This window comes from Onychomys torridus, chromosome 23 (genome assembly GCF_903995425.1).
Source record: "Onychomys torridus chromosome 23, mOncTor1.1, whole genome shotgun sequence".
In the NCBI taxonomy this organism is placed as follows: Eukaryota; Metazoa; Chordata; class Mammalia; order Rodentia; family Cricetidae; genus Onychomys; species Onychomys torridus.
The window spans coordinates 34225198-34245788 of NC_050465.1; the positions used below are offsets into that span (position 1 = coordinate 34225198).

Sequence of the window (20591 nt, forward strand, 5' to 3'; positions counted from 1 at the left end):
GTCAAAAATACAGAATAAATGAATACAAGTAGGTAAAAGCAAGATAGCTATTTGGAATTGTCTTGGCTCCAGAAGACAGTAAGTCAGCTACCCCTTGTGCCGCCTGACATGGGGGATAATGGGAGATTTCTTCTTCCTATAACCATGTGAGTTTCTCACATTAAGTGAAACATTCTATTATCTAATGAAATAGAAATGCTTATTCTTGTGAATTTTTTTTCCTCTTTGGATGCTTAGCTCACTGTTAACGAAGCGGCCGCTCAGCTCTGTGTGAAGGACAATGCCCTGCTGACAAGGAGAGATGAACTGTTTGCGCTGGCCAGGCAGGTTTCTCGAGAAGTCACCTACAAGTACACTTACAGGACCACCAGGTAAGTGGGGAGCCGTGCCTCTGCACGCTGGGTAGGAGCAGAGTTTGCAGCATTGTTCATGGATAGCGTATGAGTGTGTTGGAGAAGGTAAGATATGAACAATACAGCCGGGCAGTGGTGGCGCATGCCTTTAATCCCAGCACTCGGGAGGCAGAGGCAGGCGGATCTCTGTGAGTTCGAGGCCAGCCTGGGCTACCAAGTGAGTTCCAGGAAAAAGGTGCAAAGCTACACAGAGAAACCCTGTCTTGAAACAAACAAAACAAACAAACAAACAAACAAAAAAGATATGAACAATACAGAATTAAACAGTGTAGTCACTCTTCAAAACATTGTTCAAAGAGATTTTTTTTTAATTATTTTTAACTGGCTCTTAAAAACATAAAAATGTTTGTATCAGTGAATACCATTTGGTATTTGAATACATGTATCTTGTATGCATTGTATGATACTGAAATCTGTTGTTAAACCTACTTGTTCAAACATGTGTCATGTGTTCTTGGTGGAGACATCCCAAAGCCTTTCTCTGGGGTTTGAAATAAATAAGCTGTATGTAATTTGTCCATGCAGCCCACTACGTGGTGACCACTGGGACTTCTGATCCTCAGAGCAGTTTTTGGTTTTGAGCAGTCCTGCTATGTCCCCACTGTGGAAAGATGCATTCTCTAGGGCTGGAGTGTCCTGGCCATGGAGCAAACATTCTCTCACACAGACCTTGGCTTTGAGTGAAGACGTGACTTCCCCGGCACTGTGCCTTTTGGGGTGTCTTTTGTTTTTGGAAATAATGCCACAATAAGTGAAATTGTGTGTCTTGCCTATTCCAGGATGCATTTTTTACACCTGAGTGTCTTTTTGCAATGACAAGTAATTTAGATTGACTTCTCATAATTTAGTTGGCGAGAACATATCAAGGTAGTGTCTTAAAGAATGGGATGTCCTAGTACTGATGGGTGCCCTGCAATAGGTATGGTAGTATAACTCTGGGATAGCTCCCAGAAGGGAGACTGAGTCAGCTAAGAATGTCTGAAGTGTTGGGAGACAGGCACAACACATCTTATTTCATACAGTCATTCAAATGACCATTTTTATCATTTTATCTTAAACGGTTCCTGCTGAACTCGTAAAGAGACACATTCCTTGATACTTTTTTGTTTTTTTGTTATATTGTCATGAAATACTGCTTTCTCTGGTAGAGTTCTTAAGTTAGAGGCTTTTAAAGTATGTAATGTTGCCTATGTATCCCCTAATATTAACTTGGAAATGATGAGACAGTCTCTTCCATTATGTAAATGGTTCCTGCATGTCATTTCTCATGTTGTGGTTTCAGAATTGTGTATTCCAAGGGAACATTTCAGACTGAGATCATTCAGTAATAAAATTGGTTATCTTCTCAAGCTTTTTCTCCCTCTCTTCCTTCTAGGTTAAAATGTGGTGAAAGAGATGAATTGTCTCCAAAGAGAATTAAAGTGGAGGTATGGATGCACATAATATATTTGTATGTTCATACGTTTTGCTTCATTTATAAGATCACCAAAACTAACGTAAAATCTTAGTTCAGACAAAAAGAATGGTTCCCACAATTTAGTTTAAAAAAAAATTATACAATCTTAAAAGCAATATAGAATTCTGTTACTCTGAAGTACCTATAACAGTCTCAGTGAGCAAACCAAGGAGACTGTTTTTTAAAAACGTTCTTTATAATTTATTATTTTATGTGTGTGGGTGTTTTGTCGACATGTATGTCTGTGCATCACGTGTGTGTGCAATGCCCATGCAAGCCATAAAAGGGCATTGGATCCCCTAGAGCTGGAGATACGTCCAATGGTGAGCTACCATGTGGTGGCTGGAAATTGAGCCCAGGTCCTTTGGAAGCCGTCTGTCCCGTCTCTCCCCCTTCCCTCTCCCCCAGGAGATTCTTAAAGGGAAACTATATGGACTAGATGGATAGTTGATCAAAGGTTGATTTACAGATTAGTGTCTTACGGACGTGAAAGCCTTCACTGGTCAAGCGGTCCTTCTTCACCCTCTTAGGTCACTAGCCACTCAGGAGATCCCCAAGGGAAATGACAGTTGTGGAATGCCACTGTACTTAACACGTTTCTCAGGGGACCCTGGTTGAGACTGTAATTTTAACTTGTAAGCGGTAAGGTGAACATTGAGCAAGAAGAACATACTTCCGTCAGGATTCTTGAACGCAGAGACTGGTTTCAGAACAGCTGTTCCCCAGTTTGGGTTGCATACCCCTTCTGAGGCTAGTCCGCCGCGGCAGGATGGAGGTTGTACTTGGGCAGCCCCCCCCCCCCCTCCTCCCCTTTAAGGCGGGGGTTTGGTCTACTCCATAATTTAAATTCAAGTTCTAGCTGGTTCACAATGCTGACTTCCCATCACCACGTTATCCTTGCCTAGTGTCAGTGTGGCAGAGTCCTGTATTGATATCAAGCCAGAAGTGTCTTGTAAAAACAGAAGTCTTTCTTGCTTAAACCCTCCCAGTGGCTTTCTGTCCCTGTGAGGAAACCTCAGAGTTGGGCTCCAGCTTGCTACTTCACGTTGCCATTCCCACCGTTCTGCCTGCAGAGACTGACAAAGCCCACGGCCGGGACTGGCCAAGCCGGGTGCGCAGCATTTACCGGCCATCCCTGGATTATGCCTGAGCATTCTGACTCCCTCCCTCCAGTTCGGGGATGGGGCTTGTGTACTTGTCAGCTCGTTTCGTAGCACTTATGATTACTTGGAAGTCTCAAATGTTTGTGGTTAATTTAGGGCCGGTCTGCCCTGCTAGAGAGGAATGGGGCTCCTGCCGGTGTACCCATGTTGAATTCACACTGTTGGTTTGCTTTGAACAGGCATGAATAACAGCTGTGGGATAAAACGGTGAATGGTTGTGAATAAGTCTTTGATTTCTAAAGACTTTATCCTTGAGTGAAAGTTCTCAAATAAGCGTTCTGTTCCCAAGGGACAGTTCTTTGAAGTTGTGCTCATATTTGCCAGCCTGCCCTGATGCTTGCTTTAGAGTCCTGTTGGAGGTGGGTTAGCCTCAGATATCACTCAAGAGGTTTGTTGACACTGTCTAGTGGGCTGTGTTGGAAGATGGTGAGACAGTTGTTGACTCATACTGCACCCCAGATAATGGCAAGGAGAAGAACCCTGTAGATTTGGCTTGCTGCTGCTGCTGGAGAAAACAGGTGAAGGCAGACCAGGTCCAGCCCATGCTGTTGGAGCACTCAACCCTGGGCCGACAGCCGCTGCTAGGAGAGATGCCTACCCATGTCTCTATTGTGTGGTTATAGCTCGGTCTGCTCTTCCTGAAGCCCGACTGTTGCACACTAAAATGTGTGGCTGTGGCTGATAACTGCTTCTTGACTCTCTCAATGTCCCTGAGCTGAAACGTAAGCCACTTCTTTCTGCAGTATTTGGAAACTCCAGTGTTGGATTATTACATTATCTGTGAATTTTCAATTCCTTGAAATACATCTCCCTGGAGATAATTTAAATAGTTCTGTATGGTTGACTCATCATTTTATTAGGGTCGCAAAGCCACCTAAATAGTTTTTGATTCAGAATTAAAACGATCAGTGTTGCCTTTTCCTGTAAAAGTTCTAATCCTTCCTAACAAGGCCAGTGACTAGTTAGCCCAATGTCTCTCAGAGCTCCTGTGCACACTAGACTCCTAATTTGTTCCTAGAAACTACTGGAAACCTTGGCTTGAGTTTAGGACAGTGATTCACTTATTGGTGTTTTTGTTGTTGTTGTTGTTTGTTTGTTTGTTTTGCTTAGTTTTGTAAAGGCACCTGGGAATTACTGTCAGTCTCTTTGGAATGTGTTCTGTGTGCATAAAATGTGTGTCATGAAACATTCCGCAGTCTGTGATCTGGCATAGGCCTAGCCTGGCTCTGTTCTGAGTCAGCTTCAGGAGTTGGAGCTGCTCATGTGTTTCTGGAAACTGACCCCGGGGTGGTAGTATTGGCTGTCTGGCATCTGTTTGCTGTAGTGCTTGTCACCAGAGTAGTGGTGCCTTGTGGGTGCCTGTCTTCCATGAGGCAACTCTCTAGCAGAAGGTGTGAGTGGGGACTCCACAGAGGAGGTGTTTGAGCTGGGTCTTAAAGAAGGTAGGGATGCCAGTGGGTTTCAGGGTGGCATCGTAAAGATCCGCTGGTATGAAGGGAAGACAAAGACAACAAAATACTAATCATGTTGAGAAAAACAGTAGGTAGAAAGATTTGTCTGGAGATGTGACTGATACAAAGGACCTCATAATGAAACCCGAAACCAGAAAGATTTCAGAAGTCTTTGAGCCTGCTTTTACTCTCTCTTGAGTAAACTTTTTTGTGCTTCTCGACTTACTCCATATTTGAATCTAGTAACATAAAAATAGATGTGGGACAGATTCCCAGTTGCTTAAGGCCAAAATTAATGCGACGACTACTTTTCTCCCTTTGTTCCAAATCTCTTCCAGCCTCCAGGAAGCACACAAACAAGTTGTTCACTTGTTTCCACATTCAACAGAATATGTCCACAATAAACAACAGCAAAGTGTGATGTCCAGTAGATGAAAGTGACATCAGAATAATTTGACATGTTAAGGAAGGAAACAGTTTTGCCTGCTGTTATCAGTGTCTTAGGCACACATAAGGCAGTGTTGTGCCCGGGAGCAGTCAGAGCTTTTCCTGTCGCTGAATGCTGTGTCCTCTGCTGCACTTGAATGGTTGGGTGGATGAATCTTAAGTACTCACCTGACTTTTCTCCCATAACAGTAGCTAGAATTGGATTTTCTCAAGTGTCAACATATGCAGTATATAAGTATCTACCCTTTGCCCTTAATGGTGTACCACCTTTACAAAGTGTGTTAGACTTTGAAATATGTAGAAATTTTGAACATTATTTATTCAGTTTTGAAATGAAATAAGATAGTCACAGAGAGAAACCCTTCCCGCTTGGGCAGCCTTGGGGGAGGCACCAGTGGAAGTGGACCTCCAGGGAGAGCCCCCCTCCAAACCCCATCCGTTAGAAAGTCAGGCTTGGTAGCACTCCGCAGCAGTGAACAACTGTCATGAACCCACCTTCAGCTAAAGCAAGAATGAACTGTGTGCTCTCTTCTTTTTCACTAGGGACCCCACAGGGTCTAGCTGTGGGACAGTCATAACAATGATGGTTTTCTAATTCAGGCTGTTACGTGCCAGTCCCTGCTGGACATTTATCACAAACCTCCTTCCTTGTGGATGTCCATTTGACAACCAGGGCACACCCAGAGCTGCCGTGTTGCTGATGAGTGCCAGAGTCAGGGTTTCCAGCCTGTGTCTTACACGTGAGCTCCGAACAGTACCTTTCTGGGTGCTAATGAGCGTCCACAAAACACCCTGCCGGCACAGAAAAGCACTATTGGGCTTAGAACATTCCGCTTTGTGGTTGCAAAGGGAAATGCGTGTATGGGACTGGTGGTCTCTGAAGAAGAGGCATGGTAAATGGAAATGGTTGGCTGCCTGGTAAACTTCTGTAAGTTTTTAGTAAAAAAAAAAAAAAAATTAACAATGGTAACTACAAAGTATATTCATATGAAAGAGAGTACTGTGTGATACGCTCGCTGTTTAGAATGGGTATAGAAGGTGTGTTGGGAAGATAGAGTATACCCGTAAAAAAAAGTTAGTCTGATTTATTTATCCTCTACCTACAACAGGGCAAGATGGCGTTGCAACTAATCATAGAACATGAAGAGTTAGGAGCCAGAATCCCTGGCTATCTGGTCTTTGCTTAAAAATCTAAAATACTGGTTAAAAGCAGAGTTAGTTGGTAACGTTTCTTTTTGATTTAAGAACACACGAGGTTCCTTGAACAAACTGTCATTATCTCCAGTAATGACAGCGTCACAAGAGCTTCTTAGGAAGGGAGGTGGAACACTGCCTTGGTGGACTGCTCTGTATCTTTTCCTCTTTTCTTTTCCCCCCACCAGAATTGCTAGGCGCAGGGCAGGAGTGAGAGGCGACAACTCTCCTGTCCCTGCAGAGTACAGAACAACTGAGAGGAAGAAGTAAATTTGTTCATGGAGCCCAGAGAGCCAGAGAGCTGGGTTTGAACAAGAAAGAGGAAACATCTGCCAGCCGCTCCAGGCGAGCGGGGCGGGGCGGGGCAGGGTCAGCACATCCACCTACACTGTGACTAAGCTGATGAGCCTGCAGTAGGCTCTCCTCCCTGGATCGGAAAGGCGGAAGTGGCACGATCTGCTGTCCGTACAGAGAGCGTGCAGAGAAGAGGGAAAATGCACATGTGGGTTAAGACATCTGCCGCTACCCATCACTTCGAGTCAGCTTGGGCAGTGTCTAAAACAGCTCGCTGGTGCTGGGTGGGAGAGAGAGAGATCTGAGCAGCGAGGGCGGAGCCCAAAGGGGTGAGACTAATTAGGTCATGAGCAGCCTCCAAACATACATCTTATTTTCTCAGTGCTGAGACCCAGAATCTCATCACCAAGGGAACGCAGTGATTAATGGCAGCAGCCGTCAGTGTGACGTGGAGATAAATTGCTCATAACATGGTGCAGCTGGTGCCTAGGAGGAAAGCCACGGGGACCCAGAATAAGTCCTGTACCAAACACAGTGAGGGAGACCAAGCTGTTCCTCTACCAGTGTACCAGTGTCTTGGGGATGCTCTGTCTTCGGTTTCTCTGTCATCCATTCCAGAGAGCTTGTTTCTCCTCATGGTTAACAATGGCACACCACCCGCTCCCCAGAAAGCTTTTCACGTGCAGAGTTTGGAGGTTCCCCTCCTCAGCTTTATAGTATTCTCATGGCTGAATATAACCTGAGCATGAAGGTGCTCTGTGACAAGATGTGCCATCTGCATTAGTTCATTTAATGCCCACAGATCTCCCTCCCCCCCCCCCCCCAGCCCACAAAGCAGGTGATATAATCTCTGTGAAAAAATTGGGAACGCTGTGAATAATGAGGTTGACTTGCCGAGACCACACATCTGGTCCTAACTGGAGAAGACTGGTGAGCCTCCTTCACAAGCCCTTTCAAACAGTGTTTGAGGTGTTGGGGCATCTGGGGCATCAGCAGCTCCACCCACAGCCTGCTGCTGAGCGGGCGACTGCTCTGGAGTCTCCAGCCCTGACCTCATCCCTTTGTCTGGGCTCACTACACCCACTTCTCTGGTTTGAGTGCAGGGAAGTCGTGCCTCTGACCGAATCCATCCATGTTCTAGTTCCCCTACCAAGCTATGCCTGGCCTCGCAGCCGTTACTGCATCCCTCCACAACCCCCAGACCTCTGTTCCATCTTCACCACAGGCATTTACTAGCCTGGGCTGTGTTTGGTGGGGCCTTTCTAAAATCGGGTCTCTGAGAGCGTCAGTGGTTTCTCTACACCGAGGAGAATATTTACATCATCTCTTTAAGATTCGGGTATTGTAGTGGTGTACAGGCCCACAGAATCTGGCCCTGCATTCTGGCTTTGCTGCCACTCTCTTCCTTGGAGCATTTCTTACAGTAACTATAATAAAACGGTGCTGGAAGCCTGTTGGTTTTGCCTTCAAGCCTCTCTATAAGCTGCTGTCTTTTCCTGAAGAATTCTCATCCTTGAAGCTTCGAGCCGTCTGGGGAGCCTCCTCAGTGTTCTGGTGTCTGTCCGATAGGTGCTTCTGGATTTCCATTCCACTGTTTGTCACCAGCGTGCCCCCTGCCAGTATACCCAGGATTTGCTTGCTGATTGTAGTGTTAAGTGTGTAGTCCCCACTCATCCTCAGATAGCTACACTGTGTAAATATCCCTAAGACACATTTCCCCCTGTATAACAGGAATGGTAAGTCAACTGCACTGGGCTGCTTTATTTTGATTAAGCCTGGTAGCTTTCTGGCTGAACTGTCTAAATGGCAGAAACACTTTTCATGAGTATAATTCCCATGTGCCGAGCACTGAGCTAAGTATTTTCTCTGCTTTATTTGTTCCTCTAGAAATGATTGTATAAATTAGTCTCATGGCTGCTATAGTGTCCCTCCTACAGATGGGACGATATGCCCAGTGGCAAAACAGTCTGCTCTGCAGACCAGAAACAACAGCAGGATTAGATCTCAAACCCAGAACAAATCATAGAGCTGCAGTCAGTTCTCATGAACAACAGCTGTAACAGATGCTTATTCACATCGAGCCTCGTGTTAGGGGTGCATGGGCTGAGCCTAGTGTCCATAGCTATAGACTCCAGGAAACTGAGCATCGTTTGTGAGGGCTGAGAAGAGAATGCCTGTGCAGTGGGCACCAGTACAGTCCAGGCTCCTACAAGCCAGAAGAGCTGTTCTTGGAGACTCTTCCTTGATGTTGTTCCAAGTCCACTACCTTGAACTTAAGGGAAGGTTCGTTCAAGTTGAGGTTGGAGTTTTAGGAGTAAAAATTCTTAGAAGAACAGTGGAATAACTGAGAAAACAGTATATGTTCGTGCTCTTCTATAAAGTTGGCTGTAGCTCTCCTACTGATCAGAGTCTATACATTCCTCCACATCAGGGTGGGAGCTAGAGAGGCAATGTCTTCAGTACTCAAGAAGTGCTATTGGGTGGGAAGGTATGCAAGGCCATCTCACAGTGTCAGAGTTATTCACCTTTTACCACCAATCATGTTATTTCATGTCTGACTTCAAACAAATAATTCGCTCATTGTGGTGGTGGTGGTGCCTTAGATCCCAGCCCTCAGGAGCCAAGGCAGAAATGCTGTAAGTTCAAGGTCGGCCTGAGCTACATTGTGGGCAGTAGGATGAGACCGTTTCAAAACAATAAAATCATTTTAAAATTAAAAATAGGTAATTAGGTGTTATTCAGTAAATTAGTTTGGTAGATTAAATATTTGAAAGCATGGCACATAAAGACCATATGGGAGAACGTTCTGAGCCAATATCTTATATCTCAAAGTAAAGTATTTTATTACATTACAGCATCCTTGTCTCCTCGGCTATCATAACAAATTCGGTTTTTAATTGTTAACCCTATGTTAGAAGTCTGTAGCTTGTCCACCAAAGGGGGAAGCTATACTGGTAATAACGGTTTCTGTAAGGAGAGCGAGCCTTGGTGGCCTTCCTCAGCTTTACCAAGGTCATTGCGGTTGTGCCTGTAGCTTTTGTATTCATGAAGAACAGCAAACAGGCAGCTCAAAGGAACTTGAAAGAATTGGGGGGTAGGTTCACCCAGATACACATGACCTGAATCTACGTAGCTGAACGGTTGCCCGGGCATAGGATGCCCTCTAAAAAGACCAGGAAGCGTGGAATCTATTGCTGTTTTTGCTTACAGCTGCCACGTGCTAAAGGCATCGCCCCTTCCTGCTTGGTCCCTCATCTTCTCTGATGGAGTCTCTCATCTTCCCCACAAGAAGACTGACTGGAGGTCTGGCCAGTCCCTACGGCCCATCACTGGACAGTACCAGGAAATTCAAGTTGGCCATTTAAAAATTGTCGCTTTTACTTTAGGTCTTTACCACATGATACATAGCAAAGGTAGTTCTAGATGGATTACAAACAAGCAACCGAAAAGAATCCTTGTGAACAGTGGGCGATGGGACTATTCACTGAATTTCTGAAGCTGCCCCTTGGACTGTAGCTCAATAGAAGTGTCAGTAACAGAGAAGCTTGTGCAACTGAGATGTAGACAGTTTGTTTGGGGGATGTCAAAAATAAAGTGGCAAAAGAAATATGTTGAAAAGCTGAGCAGTCCCCAGTGCTAGCAGAGAAAGCCATGCTAGCCGGGTCAGATGAACCAGTGGAGGGCTTTAACAGGTGGTTCTCAACCTGGGAGTCACAGCCCCTCTTCATAGGGGTCTCCTCAGACCACCAGAAAACAGAGATTTACATTATGAGTCATAACAGTAATACAGTTTCAGTTATGAAATAGCAATGAAATAATCTTATGGTTGGGGGTCACCACAACGTGAGGAACTGTATTAGGTTCGCAGTATTAGGAAGGCTGAGACCCACTGCAGACAGTGGTAGAGAACAGCAAGGGTGATGTCCTGGTGGAGGGTTCTGCTTCTTGATGCTTTTTCTACTGGATTGTTAAGACTGTAGGAAAATGCTGTTTCCATGGAAATATCTCACAGTGCTTTTCATAAAACCAGAAATTAGGAAAAGTTTGGACACTCTGAAGTGTCCGGTATGAGCAGAAGGCGAGTCGGACGCTGGCTGAGATGTTGGTTGTCGTCCCTGTGGTCACAGAGCAGCTCACTTGCTGGTGACGGTGATGACTGCATTTCCCATCTTCTTCCTTTGTGGGAAGAAACTGTGCTGCAGACAACAAGGCATGGTGGCCTGAGACTGACGTGCTCTGCAACCTCAGCCGATCACTGCTGAAGATTGTGTTGTTTTTGCTTTATGTGGTAACAGAGTCCAAATATTGAGGCCCTATGATCTGCCCCACAGGACGGCTTTCCAGACTTGCAGGAGTCTGTGCACACGCTCTTCCAGCAGGCCAGAGCCAAGAGCGAGGAGTTGGCAGCACTCAATTCCCAGGTAACCAACCGGATGCCTCGTGCGGACAGCTGTGGGCCGGAAGATGGGGCTGCTTCAGATTGAGGGTTTTGAGGATTGAGTTCATCTCCAGTTATTGTTCAAATGTCTTCTCTTCTCCACAGCTGTATCTGTACGATGGCAGGAATGACTTGGTTTCATTTGGTTCATGAACAAAATCTGATAAAACATTACTTACTTGTAGGAAATGGGACGCTCTCTTTCATGCTCCGCATGGCTGTGTACAGCACAGTTCTGAGGTAAAGTCGCACAGGATCTCAGTAATGTGTTGCGACATCGTAACTCTTACCTCATTTAAGGCCGAACTGAGGAATTGTTAAATTAGTGTGTGGCTTTGGGTAATGTTATTAATTCCTGCATATATGTAGGGGGTGCGTGTTTGTGTGGTTGCACCAGGGTGCAGGTGTGTGTACACCTGTGCCCCTGTCTGTAGAGGTCAGAGGAAAGCCGTGGGTATCATTCCTCAGCAGCCGTCCACCTTGGGTTTTGTTGATGGGCTCCATTGTCTTTATGCTGCTGCTAAGCCCCGGGATCCACTGAGCTCTGCCTCCCCAGTGCTGGGATCACAGTGCATCCACCATGCTCAGCTCTTCCTGCGGGCGCTGGGGTTTGAACGTGGCTTCTCAGGCTTGTACAGCCCGTGCTGTGCTGCATCAGCCAACCCCCACCCCCAAATTATAGTAAATTTTTAACTGTGTGCTCAGAAATGGACATTTCCAAAGTCCGTGTGTGGATGCCCCTTTTAGACAGCACCGCAGAGCCGTCTGCATTCACGTGGAGTATTGCCAATCCTGGTCACCTGGAGAAGAGGGCAAAGGCCATTTCTCTCTCGGAACTGCCCGCTGAAATGCCATCCGTTAATGGGTTGAAATTTCAAGTGAAATGCCGTTATTGTTACCTTTGATTTGGTTTGTGCACATTTAGAAAAGTAGGGTGGGCATTCTTTCTAGTTATTTAATTCATCCCGTGTTCCATCTATTGATTTTTAAAATTGTGAATCATAACTTTTGTAACCAATTTTATATAGCAGGATCCTTATAGTACTTTTACATAACATGTTAATGAATCATATCTGCATTTTGACTATTACTTCCTTGGCAAATGTCATAGATACGCTACTTTGAATACCACAGGCAAGTAATTTAGAACGGTGCATATGAAAGGTGCTTCTGGAATACATGCGGAGATGACTTTATATGTCACACACCAGCCTTGTCTTTTAAACATGTCCGTTTATGCCTGGTGGGGAAATGCCGCTTCTCTCTGGGGTGGAGGCAGAGATCCTTGCTGGCATGGATGCTTCTCTGCATAATTTGCATTGTTTAATTTTGGTGGGAGGTGTGTTTGTCTTGTTCCTCTAGACAGCCGTTTTACACCTTTTCTCCTCCAAGCAGGCTGTCATCAGCAGAGTCTGGGTAGTGCCAAATCCTAAAATAAAATGCCAGGATTTCACCCTGTGTTCAGTGTAGTTGACAGCAGATGTTGCTGGTGCTCTTGAGTTCTTTTTTCTTTCTTTCTTTTTAAGAAAGAAGGGAAATCCTTTAAAAGACCCACGACCTTGGAAAACAAAGTCAAGGTTATATTGTTTTTGAGCTTACATGGGATTCTCTTTATGGGACTGAAAAGAAACCTTTCGAACAAACTCAGTATCTCACATGACACAGACATTCATATTTATGGAGGCAAGCATACCATAGGAAGTGGGAGCTCATTTTAATAAATACTAAATACATTTGCTGGAGTCTCAAATTGGCAACTTTAAGCTATTAAGAAATCTAGGATGCTGTGGTTGCTGGTTTTATTTTTGCTTTTTACTTTCTAGCAGGCTGAAAAGGGGATGGCGAAGCAGATGGAGCTGCTGTGTGCCCAGGCCAGCTACGAGAGGCTGCAGCAGGAGCGGAGGCTGGCAGCGGGGCTGTACAGGCAGAGCTCTGGAGAGCACAGCCCGGACGGCCTGCCTGACGGCTCGGACGGACAAGGTGTGCCCCTGCAGTGACCTGGCCTTCCAAAGAGATGGGGAGAATGGGTTAGACTTAAATCAGTGTTTAGAAGGGATTATTTTATCCCTGTGAAGATCCATTTTTTTAAACTAGTTCCTTTTCAAAGGAAAGTATTCATCCTGCACATTTTCATTTCTGAAATCCTTACATTTTATCCTGGTTTGTACATGTGTCTTGCAGAGGTTGGTCAGGATGGGGATGTGAGCCAAATAGGCCATTCTCCCCCCCCCCCCCACACACACACAAAAGAAAACAAAAAACAAAACAAAACAAAAAAACCCAGGTTCATCAAAGACAGTTCTTAGATGGAATCTGTTTCCTTGTTTTGTCAGGCATTGAACCTAGGACCTTCCACTGAGGTACACCCCCACCTTTTCAAAATGATCATTACATCTTTCTTTAAATTGTGTAACATTTGTTTCCTAAGAGGACATGGTAGTTATCTCTAAAACACAACACAAGTCCATGTTAGAGAGAGCTCAGTGAGTCATGAGTGTTTCCACTATGAAAAGTCCTTTTCTTTTCTCATGTCTTCAGCATGAAGAAAATCCCAAGTCATTGTTATCCACTCGTTCAGAGGATTTTTTGAAGTATTTTCTATATGCCAGGCATGCCTCTAAGCCCAAAAGGCATAGCAATTCAGAAGGCAACCTTGCTCATGTGCCGCTGAGCTTCAAGTAGAGTGGCATGCCATCTAAACCTGGAGATAGGTCCTGCGGTTCCAAATATTGCTAAACAGCCGAAGGAAAACAGTATTTTCCCATTGTTTTACTTTGTGTATTGTTCATTTTCTAGCAGGTGGTAGTTACCACTCTTGGTATCTCCTCATTCCAAGTAAGAATCCATCTTTTAAAAAATGCCTCAAGTTCACACAAAGTAATGCTTTGGTGGTATACTCCATGCAGACTGTCCTCTATTTACTCCCTGCATTCCAGGCAGACTGGGCTCTGTTTACCCCCTTGCATTCCATGCAGAGTGGGGTCTGTTTACCCCCTGCACTCCATGCAGACTGTCCTCTGTTTACCCCCCTGCATTCCATGCAGACTGGGGTCTGTTTACCCCCTGCATGCCATGCAGACTGGGCTCTGTTTACCCCCTGTACTCCATGCAGACTGTCCTCTGTTTACCCCCTGTACTCCATGCAGACTGTCCTCTGTTTACCCCTGCATTCCATGCAGACTGTCCTCAGTTTACCCCCTGCACTCCATGCAGACTGGGCTCTGTTTACCCCCTGCATGCCATGCAGACTGTCCTCTATTTACTCCCTGCACTCCATGCAGACTGTCCTCAGTTTACCCCCTGTACTCCATGCAGACTGTCCTCTGTTTACCCCTGCATTCCAGGCAGACTGGGCTCTGTTTACCCCCTGCACTCCATGCAGACTGGGCTCTGTTTACCCTCCTGCCCAGAGCCTTCCTCTCTCCCACAGCCCCTTTCATGTCAATGTTGGATTACCCTCTTCTTGCCCTCATCCTCCCCTAAATCCCTTCTTCCCAGCTCATTATCTCCTTTCTCGTTTGATCACACACACACACACACACACACACACCTCGGTCCAACAGACAAAAGAAAATGTGATGTTTGTCCCTGAATTTAGCTTATCTCACTTAACATAGTGTATAATGATTCCCGTCCCATCTGCTTTCCTACAAGTGTTATCATTGCACTTTCCTTTGCGGCTGAATAAAACTCGCCTGTGTGTCTGTGCCTTGTGTTCCTTCCCGTTCATCTGCCAGTGGGCACCTGGGTCCGGCTGATGTCTCAGCCCTTGTGAGCAACACTAATCAAGTGTGTGTGTGTCTCTGGGGTAGGAGGTCGGCTTCCTGCAGGCATACACGCAGCAGCAGTATAGCGGGATTAGATGGTGGTTCTGTGTTTCGTTTCCAGAAGTTTAGAAGCACCAGTGTCCGCTCTCGCCAGCAGTGAGTGGGGATCTTTGACCTGCATCCTCTCTGGCATTGGTTGGCATTTGTTTTCTCAATGTTAGCCATTCTAACTGGGGTGAGGCAGACTCTCAAAGCAATTTTAGTTTTAATTTGTTTTTACATGAGAACTGAGAATATTGAGCCGATCTTTAAACATATGGGGAGAATATATATATATATATATATATATATATATATATATATATATATATATTATCTAATCATTTCATTAGTACAGCTAATTGGAAGGTTAGAGGTTTTGGTGACTAATTCTTGTACTCCTTTATATGTTCTGGATGTTAATCCCTTGTATGATGTGTATTGCCAAATTTTTTTCCCCATCCAAGTAAGAATAACATATTAGCAAGCCCTAGATCCTGACATGAGAGTGAAAGATTTTCTCCTTATAACATGACAAAAACATTTTAGTTGAGGTCTTAATTTCTCTGTTCTAAGAATTAACAGTCCAGCAATCACAATTATGAAAGATTTGATGGAGCTTGATTTATGACACTAGTATAACTTGCTGTGATGGATAATATTATGTAATTTATAAAGCATTTTACTGTATCTGCACTAGTTATTTTTTCATGGGTTGTGCTTAAAACAAAACAAATTTATAATTGGCCTGAAGCCATGTCTGCCTCTTTTTTTTTTTTTTTCTTCCTGAGACAAGATTTTTCTATGTAGCCCTGGCTGTCCTGGATCTCACTCTGTAGCCCAGGCTGACCTCAAATTCACAGAGATCTGCCTGCCTCTGCCTCTGAGTGATGGGATTAAAGGTGTGCACCACCACTGCCTAGCTCTGTCTTTCCCTTTTTAAATGTGTGGTTAGGTAACAGCATGCCTTAGTCCATGGGTACAGTGTTAAGGGAAATGTCTTACAGAGGAGCTGTATTAATACAGTGCTGGAGAGCTTCTAGAAATGTCCGTCTCTTGTTTGGTTCATCCTAGCTCTATACATACCCCAGCGGTTTGTAGCCTTCAGCATTAAAGACTTGTTTCCCTCCTAAGTTGTTTCAAAAGTCTTTCCCCAGTTAGCATAGTGTTTCCACGTCTCCTTCTTCATTAGGTGTGTTCTGGCAATCTGTGAACATTTATTTACGAAATCAAACAGAATAAACAACAAAGAAACTGGGGATGTTTTCAATGTTACTTTGTTTTTTCTCTCCTTCCTGCCTCCTTCCCTCCTCCTTCCCTCTCTTCCTTCTCTCCTTCCCATTAGGAGAAAGACCTTTGAATCTCCGAATGCCTGATGCACAGAACAGACAGCCCCATCATTTTGTGGTCGATGGGGAGCTGAGCAGACTTTACTCCAGTGAGGCCAAGTCCCACTCACCAGGTGAGAACGCAGTGTCTGTGATCGGGAAAACCTGGACGACATTCCCTTAGCTCTGCTGAACATGTCTCCTGTCAGTCCCCCGTGGAAATGATGGATAGATTACCAGAATATTAGCCAGCCTCTTTGAGAGTTATAGTATTGTAAGGAATGACACGGAAGAAGAGTCATAGAGTTCAGGACAAGCCATTGCATGGATGGCAGCCTGTAGTCAGTTTGAGCTGAGTAATAAATGGTTATGATGAGCTGGACTGGTTCTCCTTTTCTGACAATACTGTGATAGGACACAGCTGGGCTCCACATCTGGTCTCTTGCTGAGAAAGCCTTGTGTACCAGAACCTGACTATGCATGCAGATAGGTGCATTTTAGAGTGCAGGTTTATGGTATTTACCCAAGTAAAATGAATCTCACAGCATTGGCTAGTAGATGCCAGCACCACTTAGGAAAGTCTGGTGTCATTCAGCCTTTGAATAAAAGTAACTAGGAATCACTTGATCACAGTCATTGGTTTTAGAGATGGGCAGCTGAGACCAGGCAGGACAGTTTGCTGGATTTGTACATTAAGTCATAGGAACAGGACTTCATGCTGATGGTGGATTGAGGATTAACTAGGAAGTTGTCTAGACAGCCTGCATCTTTCTGTTCATGTTTCCAGGGGCAGAAAAGGCCTGCTGTGCTAAATACTGTCCTGTACCTTGAGACCCTTAACCCACTGTTTCACACTGACTGTCAAAGAAGTTGACCAATGAAACTCTCCTACCATGGTAGCAAATTGGTCTCCTGTTTTCACAGTATGAAAAAGCAAGCTCTTCTTTCAAGTTCTTGACAAACTAACATGCTTTCCACAAACTCATATTGCTTCAAAGACCCTTCATAAAAGAAATACTGCAGTTACATTGGTTTGTCACTGTGGGGACACACTTGGTATCTCTGCTACATGGAGATTTAGTTAAGCTGGGATTTTACATAGAACAGAACAAAAGAATACCTAAAAAAGAGTTTTTGCTTTTCTTTTTAAGATTTAATTTTAGTTTTTAAACCTTTTTTGTTTTTTGAGATGCTGTGTTTTGATCCTGCCCTTCCCTTCTCGGTTTTTCCCAGATACTCCCTACCTCATTACTCACACAACTTGATGTTCTTTCTCTTAAAAAAAGAAAAAGAAGAAGAAGAAAACAAAAGCCCACCCCCACCCCACACTCACAGAACAAAACCCCATGGAGTCTGATTCATGGTGGCCAGTGACTCCTGAACATGGGTCCTGTCTGGAGTGTGGTTGATATATGCCCAGTGTCAGTCCATTGAAAAATGTTCTCTTTAAAAAAAAAAAAAAAAAAAAATGAGTAGAAATAACACAGATTCCATGTGGTAAGACCAAGTGACCTGGCATTCATTCTCCGTGCTTCTTATGATTTAAATCCCTTTCTGTATTGAGAGGGTGCCTACATACATTGAGCTACCTACCTGTGTTCAGATAGGGTAGACGTGTTGGTTTGCTTTCTACAGCCCTTTCAAAGGGTGTGTGTGTGTGTGTGTGTGTGTGTGTGTGTGTGTGTGTGTGTGTGTGTTTATGTATGTGTATTAGCTCACATGTTTTCATGAATATCATGTATTTATGTGTATATATCTCCCAAGTATTAGTGCATTATGTAAAGATTACATTTCACATTGTTCAAATAACTTTTAAAACTCCATGGGACCTTTACTTATGAACGTAAACTTTTCATTCTTTATTCCCACTTACCGCAGTTTACAGTGCCATGGAACTTTTAGACATAGTTTCATCTTTAACAGTGAGGATGTATTTCAATCACAGTTTTGTGGAAATATTTTATCTATTAACATTTGTATGTGAAGGATCTGTTTGATTCTATACCTACCACAGTGCACTAAGCATTTTAAAAGGTCTGTTTATTCATGTACATTTTGTGTTTACCCCTCGTCCTACTCCGTGTGCACATTTTCCTCATTGTAGAGGCGAGGACATGAAGGTTCAGCTCACTCACAGTGACTTATAGTTAGCAGTTGATGAAGTTGGGGTTTATATGTAACTGGTTTGTTTTGGGTTTTGTTTTGTTTTTTTTGTTTGTTTTTCATGAGACAGGGTCTTGCTGTGTGGTTCTGGCTGGCTGGGTACTCTCCACATAGCTCAGATGGACATGGAACTTGAAGCAATCCCCCTGTCTCAGCATCCTGAGTCCTGGGAATACATCACTACCGTGTTCAGCCAGAGCCCATGTTTTTAAACCATGAGTCTGTAAATACAATTCCATATGGAATTTCACAATTATGAATAGTTAATAATACTTGCTGTGAAGGCGGGGGTTAATAACTTGACTCTTTCTGGTTTTGTTTTATTGCAGAGAGCCTTGGGATCTTAAAAGACTATCCTCACTCTGCTTTTACCTTGGAAAAGAAAGTTATTAAAACAGAGCCTGAAGACTCAAGATAGCTGAGACTCCCACTGTTCTCTGGAAATGGCACCAGACTCAAGGATAATGCTCCATCATAGAATAAGCCTTAATAACCAGTGTTGCCTCATTCAGCTCAAACAGATCATAGCCAAAGCATAAGAACTCACACAATGGTCTGTGGAAACCAGGACAAAGCTGCAGTCCCAGAGGAGGAAATCAAGAGAGTGTTGCAATGTAACAAACACTGACCATTACCTTCCTATGTAAGTTGTTCATGTGGAAAGACTCAATATTGTAGGCATTCACTATTTAAGAATGTACAATGTGTCTGTGTAATTTATAGAAGCAAATCTAGGTGTTGAGGCCTTTTGGTCTAATAGATGTGGATTCCATTCTTTTTACTTGAAATTTTGTTGTCTACTTTAAGTGTATTTACGGTAAATGTTACTCATCAACATTTAGGACTTTTGCAGTCATAAAAAGAAAGATTAAGTGATGTAGTTATTGGCACAGTGGCAGCGACTGGAGAAAGATGGAGGACAGATAGGCAGTTTACACCAAGGAGAAGATGATGTACTTTCTACTTGATTAAAATTGATCTTGGTTACTAGGAAATGTGTAGCCTTCACTAAATAATGCAACTTTCATTGGTTTAATCAATTCACAAATTAAAAATTGGAATAATATATCCAAGATGAGGTTGGCTACATTCATGACAGCTGCTCAAGATGCAGGAAAGTGGGACAGAAATAAACGGGCCAATGTGTAAAAGCCTTGACCCATTGATGTTTCAGAGTATGTTAAGTACATTAAGGCACAGCAAGTTAACCCTAAATGTGATAAAGATGATGATGACATGGGTGGAGTGTGTGTTGTTCTTAGTTCTGCTTTAGATCACGGCTGTAATAAATATTCGTTCCTAATCTGTTTTGCTGAACTCTGTTGACCAAAGGGTAGACGAGATGTCCACACCGGAGTCTAATCACCGCTACATGGTCACCTTTTGTTCCAACCTGTAGAGGAGCATTAAAGTAGAGACACCAGTAAATGACTTTTATACCGTCAAAAGGCTTTCTCCCCTTCCTACACGTTTCTGCTGGGACATGGCATTTTGCCTGTTAGGAAGTGTATTAGGGACCTTGACCCCTGTTGCTACCTTGATGTTGATTATTGTGGTTTCACAGTTTGCTGTGTTGTAGAGCTAGTGTGATACCACTTGAATAGAACATTCCGTTTTTAATATTAGCCACAGCACTGGTTAGTATCCCGGTACTTTCATGAACCATTTCTTGTATTCTGTAATCTATTTTGAGAAATTTTTGTGGTCCTTTTTTTAAAAATTGTGTCTTACAGTTCAAGTTTGTAGATTTTAACATGCAAGTTTTAAAAGATGCGGTGATCTTCCAGCTGGTGTTTGTCTGTCTTTCCTGGACCTAGAACCTGCATCTTTAAATCTAGAAGTTAGTTCCTTAAGTAACCTACTTTTCTGACTTCCAAGCTTAGAGATAAAGAAGCACAAAAAAAATTCAGTAGAATACAGTTTTTATTTTGTAAACACTAATGTATTAAATTTGCTATACATTAAAGCAAATAATATATATTTTTATTTGAATGGTGTATATAAATTAGATGTTATAACTAGTGATTTTTTTTTATTTTGTTTAAGATATTTTTACTGAACAAGGTCAATTGGTTACCTCAGTATTGCAGCCAATATAATCCAAGGGACCATGTCTCCCCAAGTCTCTGTTCTCCTTCATTGTGTGAATTCTGTTTAAGATGATGAGTGCACTTGCTTCCTGTGGCAATAAAGAATTTCTGTGCCTCATGGACCGCTGCTGAGAGCATTTCCACAGCCTTGGTGCTTGTCCACTTGCCTCCCTTACAGCATGTCAGGGGCAGGGTGACATTATCCTTTTTCTTTCTGTGACACTGAGGGCTGGAAACAAGCCTCACACATGGACCAGGGCCCAACCCCCAAGTGATAATCCCAGCACTCATTTTACGCTTTTTTGTTTTGTTTTTGTTTTTGTTTTTAGTTTTTCGAGACAGGGTTTC

At 43.7% G+C, this 20591-nt stretch overlaps 1 protein-coding gene across 1 annotated transcript in view; it reads left to right on the top strand.

The window, feature by feature from the left end:
* Nab1 (NGFI-A binding protein 1) overlaps window positions 1-20388 on the top strand; it is a 40223-nt gene extending 19835 nt beyond the window's left edge. Inside the window, exons 3-8 of the mRNA XM_036173263.1 lie at window positions 238-371; window positions 1789-1840; window positions 10750-10839; window positions 12680-12836; window positions 16008-16124; window positions 18483-20388. Coding sequence (XP_036029156.1) covers window positions 238-371; window positions 1789-1840; window positions 10750-10839; window positions 12680-12836; window positions 16008-16124; window positions 18483-18571 — 639 coding nt within the window. The 3' untranslated portion in view covers window positions 18572-20388. The remainder of the gene's footprint in view (window positions 1-237; window positions 372-1788; window positions 1841-10749; window positions 10840-12679; window positions 12837-16007; window positions 16125-18482) is intronic.
* Window positions 20389-20591: the final 203 nt, after the last annotated feature.